At 51.4% G+C, this 9,988-nt stretch overlaps 1 protein-coding gene across 1 annotated transcript; it reads left to right on the top strand.

Annotated features, from left to right (window-relative positions):
* Positions 1-330: 330 nt before the first annotated feature.
* LOC102420130 (sorting nexin-7) lies at positions 331-9,373 on the top strand. Its single transcript, XM_006108254.3, has 7 exons — positions 331-512; positions 2,808-2,918; positions 3,451-3,615; positions 4,078-4,276; positions 6,114-6,313; positions 8,113-8,199; positions 9,176-9,373. Exons 1-7 carry the CDS (start codon positions 342-344, stop codon positions 9,356-9,358), a joined length of 1,116 nt encoding a protein of 371 aa, XP_006108316.2. The 5' UTR covers positions 331-341; the 3' UTR covers positions 9,359-9,373.
* Positions 9,374-9,988: the final 615 nt, after the last annotated feature.

The following is a 9,988-nucleotide window of genomic DNA, read 5'->3' as shown; positions in this document are numbered from 1 at the left end:
CCGAGGTCCCCGCCGCCACTCGGCAGTCCGGCCTCCAGCTTCTGAAAATGGCAACTTTGCTCAGTCTCTTCTTTTACGCTGAGGGTTTATGCCTTTGGGTCCTGTTTTGTTTTGTTTTGTTTTTATCTATTTGTGTCCTTCTTCACTGACATCTGTGGGGTCTCGAGAGGAAGCTGAGATAAAAATACATGTTCCACGTGCCCTGGTGACCCGGGAGTCCCTTGCCCGCTTCGTCCTTGACGTGTCTCATGAACCGTGTGGAACCTGAGGAAGAGAAGGCTCTACCTGTTCTCCCTGTAGCTGTTAACAGCTGATGGTTTATTCCTCAGGATGCCTCCCTGATGGACATGAATTCTCTGAGCCCGACGATGCCGACGTCCCCTCTGTCGATGATCAACCAGGTCAAGTTTGAGGATGAGCCCGACTTGAAAGATCTCTTCATCACGGTCGACGACCCCGAGAGCCACGTGACCACCATCGAGACCTTCATCACTTACAGGGTCGCCACCCAGGTGCGTGCGGAAGGCCAGCCTCCCGACACGTGGCTGTCCTTGGGCTTCGGACGTGCATCTTGCTCACCGCAGACTCTCAGCATCACACAGTCTTTGCTGAATTTATCTGTATTTTTTTTTTAACCATTTTGGGTAAGATACTGCACTTTGGGGTGTAGATCACCTGAGTCCGTTAGTCCCGAACTCCAGGTACCCACGTTTTTACGGGAAGACATGAAAACTAAACATCTACAAAGCAGCTCCCAGGGGAACCTGTGTTTTTAGGTTGGAAGGGTTACTTATGCTCTGAGTTCACTTTCTAGAACACACGTTCTCGCTGAGTTGGAGATCGGCCATCTCGTCCCCATGGTGCAGTGTGTACCTGTGTTCAGATGGCCCCCGTCGGCCACTCCAGACGGGGCAGTGACTGTCCCTGTCATAGGAATCGAACCGTGACTAATCCCGTAAGGGGTTAGTTATGACGTGAGCCCGGCTGGCTGCACTGGTTTTCCTTGTCCGATCCACTGTAGATCTTGCGGCCTCTCTGGGGGAGGGGACGCCCGGCAGGGAGAAAGAACACCCCGCCCTGGGGACTGTCCTCACCCCGTTACCACCGGAAAGTTCGCTCTTCTCCGCCCCTAACAGCGACGAGGACAGACCAACAGTCACGTGACTTGATTGGTACCTTCCTTGTCTGAGGGTTATTTAAAGGGTGAGAAGTTCTTGAGGACGTCTAAAGCTCAGTGTTAACTGCCCAGGTTTTGAGTGTCCTCATTCTCACTAGTAGTTAGGCCAGTTTTCCCCGCTAGTAACTGGTAATGAACCTGTGCCTATGTGCTGGCTACACAGCTGTTCAATACATAGGTGCAGATATAGACATATTTTAAAAGATGTTTTCAGTTTATTTTTTTTAGAGAGAGAGGGGAAGGGAGAAGGGTAGAGAGATAGAAACATCGATGAGAGAGAATCATCGATCAGCTGCCCCCCACTGGAGATCAAGCTTGTTCCCTGACCGGGATTCGAACCCGTGACCTCCTGGTTCATAGGTTGATGCTCAGCCACTGAGCCACACCTGCCGGGCTTCAGTAAATATATTTTCATGAGTGACTCTAAACTATGTTTTGTGTGCATATGTATGTTCATGTGTATATACTTGCATATGTATGTCCACATACCAACTCATATACATTGTTAAACTGTCTCTGCTAGATTTAGTTTTCCTATTTTTAGCATTTCTACAACCTGTACCTTTTTGCATAATAGTTAAGATTTTGTAGTGTTCTGTGAGCATTTAGTTCTTTAGATTTCTGCATCTCACTTACCTCTACCTTTTCCACTAAAAAGGGAATGTTTTACTGAGCTACATTGTGAGATATTCTAAACATGCATTTTAAAAAGAATAAATCTTGGAAAGTGTAGCTTAGGGGAGCCTTATTTCACAGCAATTAAGGTTGCTTAGCTCTTGAACTGCTTAATTCTACAATTGTGTTTATCTGTGGGGGTGAGTGTGAAATATGCATGCCATGTGTTATTCCATTCTTACTCCCGAAAAATCTCAATCTTCATATGACTGTCTGTGATTTTTAATGTGCACAATTCAGCTACATAAGATGCTGGTGGGAGTGGCTGTGTTCCCGAGAGGTGTACATGCATTAGATGGTCTACTTTTGTGTTTGGCTCAGGATTCGGCAGTAGAAGCGAGGTTGCAATTATCCCCATGTTGGCGCAGCTTTTTGGTTTGTTGAGAAGAGATATTTTAAGATATTTGCTTAATTTTTAGGAGTTCAGCATATAACTCAAAATAGAATCCCTTGAGAACGACGGGAACATTGTCTTTCCACATCAAATCTCCTTTAATAACATGTTTAAAACAGTGGGTAAAACCACTCTGTCAAATGCTAGAATGTTCGCATACCAAACGCACATTTCAGCCAAGCAGTTGGTTCGAGCACATTCCAGGAAAACGTTTTTTCCCGGTTGTGTTCAGTTCTCTCCCAAACGGCACTGACAGGACTTGCCTCCCGTCCCGAATCCCGATCTCCTGAGAAGAGACGCGTGTTTAAGCCTCAGTGCGGGACGCACTCGCCCATGGGTGGCCGCACCTGTGGGAGGCAGAGGGGCCTCGCACGCAGACGCCCCGTGTGGGTCTGAAACCCGGGCGTGGGGTTTGCTTCCCTGCTGGCCATGCGGGGCGCTGGCTTCCCTCCCCCTGCCCCGTGCACTGCGGCTGCACAGTGAGGCCCGCTGAGCCCGGGTGTCTGGACTGGCCGCGGCGTGGCCGGCCTTGCATTGCTTGTCTGCTGCTTCCTCCTGCAGACGTCACGCGGGGAGTTCGACTCCAGCGAATTCGAAGTCCGGAGGCGGTACCAGGACTTCCTGTGGCTAAAGGGAAAGCTGGAGGAAGCCCACCCCACTCTCATCATCCCGGTAGGTAGACCCCGTCTCCATAGAACGGCTGCCGCCTTGTCCTGGGAACCATGAACATGCCCGACACCAGGTTCCAGGCCTTTCTGTTCATGTAATTCATTCACCTTGGGAACATTCATTTTAAACGTTTCCGCCTAACTACAGATTGGCTTTTTCTTTTTTAATATTTTTGTATTGATCTCAGGGAGGGAGAGGGAGAGAGAAAGAGAAACATCAGTGATGAGAGAGAATCATGGACCGGCTGCCTCCTGCACACCCCACACTGGGGATCGAGGCCCCACCCGGGCATGTGCCCTGATCGGGAATTGAACTGTGATCGATGCTCAACCACTGAGCCACACCGGCCGGGCCAGGTTTGCTTGTTTACCTGTTTCATGTTACCGTTTTGTTGTGTTTGGACTTAGCATTGCGATCTTTGTGAGAAGTGGTGGCATGTTCCATAGTCTGTAAAACGGGCACGGGCAGCATTTCCCTAACCCTCGGCCGCCGGGGGCAGGTGCCGCGCTCACCTGCGTGTTTGTTTTTGCCGCAGCCGCTGCCGGAGAAGTTCGTGGTGAAGGGCATGGTGGAGCGCTTCAGCGACGACTTCATCGAGACGCGCAGGAGAGCCCTGAATAAGTTTCTGAACCGAATCGCCGACCACCCAACCTTAACGTTCAGCGAAGACTTCAAAGTCTTCCTTACCGCACAGGCTGGGGTAACGCCTTGGATTTATACTCGCGGAACCCTTTCCTGTCTGTGTGACAGAAGGCCGTCCCTCCCCTTGTTGGCCTCATTCATAAGCCAGGCAGCAGGGCCCTGGAATTAAGAAGGATTTGAAAAAATATATATTTTTATTGATTTCAGAGAGGAAGGGAGAAGGAGAGAGAGAAACATCAATGATGAGAGAGAATCATTGATCAGCTGCCTCCTGCATGTCGCACACTGGGGGTCGAGCCTGAAACCCAGGCATGTGCTCTTAACCAGAATCGAACCTGGCACCCTTCAGTCCGTAGGCGGACGCTCTATCCACCGAACCACACCAGCCAGGGCTCGAGAAGGGCTTTTAAACGCCAGAGGGATAGCCTTCAGGTGCAGCTCCGGGCCAGGTCTCCTTCCAAACGCTACAGATACCCCACACCTTCCTCCACCTTGCGGACCCCTCTCCCTCCGTTGGCAGGAGCTGTCGTCGCACAAGAAGCAGGGGCCGGGGCTGCTGAGCAGGATGGGCCAGACGGTCCGCGCCGTCGCCCTGTCCATGAGGGGAGTGAGGAGCCGCCCCGAGGAGTTCACGGAAATGAACGACTTCATCGAGACGTTCAGCCAGAAAATAAATTTGATCGATAAGATATCCCAGAGGATTTACAAGGAAGAGCGGGGTACGTAGCAGCACCGGACGTGTGCTTTTCAAGCTGTTCGGTTCCTCACGGGTCCTCCCAGTCGCTGGCTGGTAGGCGGCGTGGAGGTGGCGCCTCTCTTGGGCCCTTTCTCCGCCCTCGTGTCTCCCTGCCCACAGGCCGATCTCCCTGCCTGCAGGCCCGTCTCCTGCCCGCAGGCCCGTCTCCCTGCCCGCAGGCCTGTCCGCCCTGTGGCTGCCTGCAGCACCCCTGCACCCCAGCATGCGAGTCGCGGGCGCTGTAAATTCCTGCTCTCCTGGTGCCAGCGCCCGCCCTCGGGATTTTTTCTTGGTTCCCGGGTGTGATGAACACGGTCAGAGTAACTGTGTAAACAGTAGTCCCACCAGACAGGCAATTATTTTCAACATTTTAAATATTTTTCAGTTTACTTCATCGTACCAACTTTTGAAATTATCATAGTTTATTTTAGAGCAATATGACATTACACCTAACACTAATGAGTAGAAGATGATGAAATATAGAGAATTTGGTGTTATTTATATGGCTACCAGACCCCAAAAAAGGCACAAATGCTCACTGCTTATACATTCCCTCCCATAAAACGCTGTCACGGAGAGTGGATAGTCTGAACGCAGAAATGTGAAAGGCCTCAGATTTTAAAATGAAATCCAGACTTTTGAATAAATGGCTCATCAAGCATTGAAGAGCCCTTTTGTTATTTATTGTTTCATTGATGTGAAAATATTGAACACACTGTGTATCAGGCTTTGAGATTTAAAAAAAAAAAAAAAAAGTAAGACTTGATCCTGTTTTAAGGAGCAGGTGGCCTAGGAGCGTCCCACCTCCGCAGGCGGGCACAGGAGTGGGGTGGCAGGTGTAAACGCCATGACAGGCGTGGGCAGAGGGACACAGTCGTGGCTGAGGACAGAGCATCTAAGAACCCTTTGGGACGGAATCAGCAGCGACTTATTTACCCGGCGATTTAAAGGATTCAGAGGAGTTTGTTGGATGATGGGAAGGGCAGAGGACCAGGCAAAGGGGTCTGTGCAGGGTGTGAGTGAGGGGTCTGTGCAGGGTGTGAGTGAGGGGTCTGTGCAGGGTGTGCGTGAGGGGTCTGTGCAGGGTGTGAGTGAGGGGTCCGTGCAGGGTGTGAGTGAGGGGTCTGTGCAGGGTGTGAGTGAGGGGTCTGTGCAGGGTGTGAGTGAGGGGTCTGTGCAGGGTGTGAGTGAGGGGTCTGTGCAGGGTGTGCGTGAGGGGTCCGTGCAGGGTGTGAGTGAGGGGTCTGTGCAGGGTGTGAGCGAGGAGGGACATGCGATAGTCATACATGAGTGGTTCTTTTGGCTTCAATTGGAATATCTTTGGGAGAGAATCGCAAGAGTTGGATCCACAGAGGCGAGATGAAGTCTAGTCACACAAGGACCTCCTGATTCAGTGCTTACGTGCTGTGACGGAAATGGAGAGAGGGACCCTGGGGAGGACAGGGTAGAGATGCAGATGGCAATGGGAGTCAGGATAGGTAAGTGGGTGGTTGGGTGGGTGGTTGGGTGAAGAGATAGATGATGATGGATAGTAAAGACTGATAGGTAGTAAAGATGAAGACGCGGGAAGTGGTGGTTGGCTGAGTGCAGGTGTGAGGCTAGGATGCAGCCGGACTCCTGCTCAGACTCTGGGAACGCTTACCCTGAAGTGGGCCATGTGGGCAGGAGAAGGGAGAAGACGGCGCGTTCTGTCTCCGGTCAGGTTGCTGGAGACGCGGGTGCAGGTGTCTGGTAGCGGAAGTAGTCACGTCCCAGCCAGGACGCCTGTCAGCAGGGATTTTCAAACGTCCGTGAGCTGAAGGACTTATTTTATTTTTTAGAATACTTTGACGAAATGAAAGAATACGGCCCCATTCATGCCCTGTGGTCGGAGTCGGAAGAGGACCTGGCGGACACGCTGGGCGGCGTGGCCAGCTGCCTGGACCGGTGCTGCCAGGCCACCGAGCGGCGTCTGTGCGGCCTGTCCGAGGCCCTGCTCCCCGTCGTGCACGAATACGTGCTCTACAGCGAAATGCTCATGGTGAGCCCCCTGCGTGACACTCCGGCCTCCGGCCCTGACCCGAGTGTGAGCTGCAGAAAGGCACTGCTGTTCTGCCTTTGTGCGTCTTCCCATCCCAGCAGGACGCTGCGCATGGACCGATGGTATTGCTCGCCCGCCCATGCGGTGGTGGGCGGAAGGAGACATTAACAAAAGAGGGGACGCCCGGCCGGTGTGGCTCAGTGGTTGAGCGTCGACCTAGGAACCAGGAGGTCAGGGTTTGATTCCCTGTTAAGGGCACATGCCTGAGTTGTGGGCTCCATCCCCAGTAGGGGGTGTGCAGGAGGCAGCCAATCAATGATTCTCTTTCATTATGGATGTTCCTATCTCTTTCTCCCTTCCTCTCTGAAATCAATAATATATATATACATATATATATTTTAAAAAGGAGCGAAGTAAAAAAGAAAAAGGAACGAAGGGGTTCCTGGCGTTAATGGCAGTGACACAGGGAAGTAAATGTAGAAGAATCCGTGGCAGTGGTTGAACTTGGTATTGACTTCTCTAGACAAGGGGACTCTTCATCTCTCCTGTATGTTGTCAGGGCGGTTTGACAGGCACAGAACCAGACTGAGTGGTGTCGGGTGCTTTTGCTCCAGCGCCTCTCAGTTCTCATTCAGACACGGACAGCTCCCTCCTCCCTCCCCGTGTAAGGTGTTTGTGTCTGGGCCCTTCCCTGCCCTGAACACACCGCGGGACCCGTTTCTCCTCAAGCCCCCTCTCCTGTATGTCCTTTAACTCTCTCTGGTTGAGTCAGTGTTTTCTTTAACCTGTTGAGGCCACTTGTGTTCATTATTATAATTTCATTATTATTTGATTAATGCTGTAGCAACCAGTGCCCAGGCGGCGTGGCTCAGGGGTTGAACGTTGACCTATGAACCAGGAGGTCACAGTTCGATTCCTGGTCAGGACACATGCCCAGGTTGCGGGCTTGATCCCCAGAAGGGGGCGTGCAGGAGGCAGGCGATCCATGATTCTCTCTCATCATGGATGTTTCTCTCTCCCTCTCCTTTCCTCTCTGATATTAAAAAAAAAAAAATACTGTGACAAGCAGGGAAAGATGAGTGCAAATAACAAGAGTCCTTGTGCCCCTGAGCCGAAGGAGAATATCTCGGAAGAAAGGGAGTCACCCAGGGAAAGGCCTGGCCAAAGACCAGCAAACACTGGACAAGCTTCCGATGACTTCTGCACGCAGGTGCCCCCACACGGGTGTGTGCAGCTTAACGCCACAAAACGGAACCCTGGTGATTCAGGAAGACGAGATGGGAGAAGAGGCCCTGCTTTCCCCTGCAGAGCTGGGCTCATTGCTTCATATTTACACCCGTGAAGCTAAAATAAAACCCTGAGATGTGAGCACACACTGCGGGTCCCGCCGTCCCTGACTGATAGCCATTCCTTGGGAGTCGGATCAGGGCAGCCAGGGAGGGTGGGTATCTTCCGGGGAGTGGCCCGCGTGGCCTCCAGCTGCCGCGAGGGTATACCCTCCCGATGAGTGCTCCCCGGCCTCTGTTTGCTTTGTTCCTGGCTCTTTCCGGATGGCTGTGCGAGCTCAGGGTACTCCTCCCACAGTGGCTCCTCAAGTACTTCCACCAGCAAGAGAGGCCCTGGGAGGCTGGAGGGTTTATAAACGCCTTTTCCTAAATGCCTGCTGTCGGTTTAGCTCTTAGAGATGGAAAACCATTTATAAAGTCGTTCTGTCCCCAACCGAGTGGTGGCTGCTGATACCCCGAAGCGTCTATGTCGTGGACGCACAGCTGACGAGGTCCTTGTGTTTTCCCGCAAAGGGCGTCATGAGGAGGAGAGACCACATCCAGGCAGAGCTGGAATCCAAGGCGGAAGCTTTGACCTACAAAAAGGCGGACACGGACCTGGTGAGCGTTCACGTTTCTCGATATGATGGTGTCAACTTATTGCTTATCTGAGACTTTTCCTGGCCATGTAGAGCTCCCTTACAGCTTGCTTTGAAGCGTTCAGCCAAAGGCACTAAAATTTCTCCCGAAATGTCTATACCTTCTGTTGAGATCTCTAGGAAGGAGACTTTGTTAATGTTTTTTTTCACTCCGAGGACGTAGGTGAGTGTTGAGGACATGAATGGCAGGTGAGTAGGGGTGTCCTTGAAACCCCCATTAATGCATAGGATGATGACCCCATCCAGCCTGCGTTAATGTGTCCCTCATTTTAATCCTTTTCCTACAAAAGATATGATGTCCTTCCTGCTTCTCTTTACGCATCTTCCTCTCTCTCTCCTTGTCTAATCTGAGCACCTTCAGGGCAGGGAACTTTTATTTGTTCCCTGACGTGTTCTCAGCCCCCGCATCGCGCTGGGTACGCGGCTCACGCAGTGAGCATTTCGTGGGTGAATGGGTGAAAACTGCAGGGACCACGTTGGAGTCTGGAAACCAGGAGTCCCTACAGGGCAGAACCCCGAGACCTCACTAGGGAGGGCGATGAACTCTCCTCAGCGTCCTGGGTGGGGTTTCTTTCTGGGCTGAGTGTGTGTTTCAAAGTCCAGTTCATTCTCCCGAACGGTGTGGGTGGGGCGGGGCGGGCTGCTGTGGGCAGGAGAGGAGAGAGAACCACAGAAAAGCAGAGGCACTAAGCCAGGGTGAACCCTTTCCATTCAATAAGGTGTGTGTGTGTGTGTGTGTGTGTGTGTTTAACTTTTTAATTTTATTTAAAGAGTCAAGTAGAAGGAACAAGAAGGGGAGGGACACATGTACCGAAATAGTATTCTTATCCTTTACACTGTAGAATTCTTTTATTTGTTAAATAATTTTTAAAGATACTGAAATTAGCGGTGAGGTAAAATGTTGCCGTTGACCAAATCCTAGAAAAAGCACATTACAGTTTCAGGAGCAGAGGACGATGCTAAAAGCCGCGTGTCTGTTCAGGATGCTTCTGCTCAGGTTGTGCGTGGAACACGGACAGGAAGTAGCTGGGATTATCCCTCCGCAAAAGTCACGGAAGAAAGAGCTGCCCACACGTGGCTTGGCTTTCCCAACTCACCTAAAAAGGGCACTTTTCATGTGACTTGCAAATATTTTGTCTTTTTTTCTATAAAAGTTTTCTTAATGTCTCATTATAACCTAATGATCCGTCTGTATCCATTTGTGCGTTCGTCGGGTCCAGGATAAAGTTGTTGTTGGTTTTTTAACCTAGCGAGCTGCTGTGTTGAAAGCGTGGAGAAATTTGAAACGTTAATTATCTGCATGATATTCTGTAAGATACGTTTAATCAACTAAGATTTGAAGCAGAGACATGGCGAGTACTTGGCTGTTGCCATCAGAACGGGCCTTCCTGGAGCGTGCAGGGAGGGTGGAGGGTTTGTGGGTGGCGGCATTTGCGCAGACCTCACTGCAGCAGCCCTTCGTGTTAGGATGGCATCGTCGGGAGAGACCTGCAGAAGGAAGCTGACACAATCGGTCCCAGAACAACGGAAAGGAAGTTGCTTAGAAAGATGCAGGATAGGATCACCATGGAAACACACCCTTGTGAGGTCCTTGGAAGGAGCCATCCTTTGCAGTCACCATGGCGACCCTGGCAGAGAACTGAATAGAGCCATCTAGCCCGGGCGTTCACCATGGCAACTCAAGCAGGGCCACTTCAGAGCCCACCCCGGGGCCGTCTCTATGGAGACCTGCCGGGCTGCCCTCAGAGGCT

This window comes from Myotis lucifugus, unplaced genomic scaffold, assembly GCF_000147115.1.
Source record: "Myotis lucifugus unplaced genomic scaffold, Myoluc2.0 scaffold_1964, whole genome shotgun sequence".
NCBI classification, from domain to species: Eukaryota; Metazoa; Chordata; class Mammalia; order Chiroptera; family Vespertilionidae; genus Myotis; species Myotis lucifugus.
The sequence above is the reverse complement of the archived record's forward strand: the minus strand, read 5'-3'. Positions and strand labels throughout refer to the sequence as shown.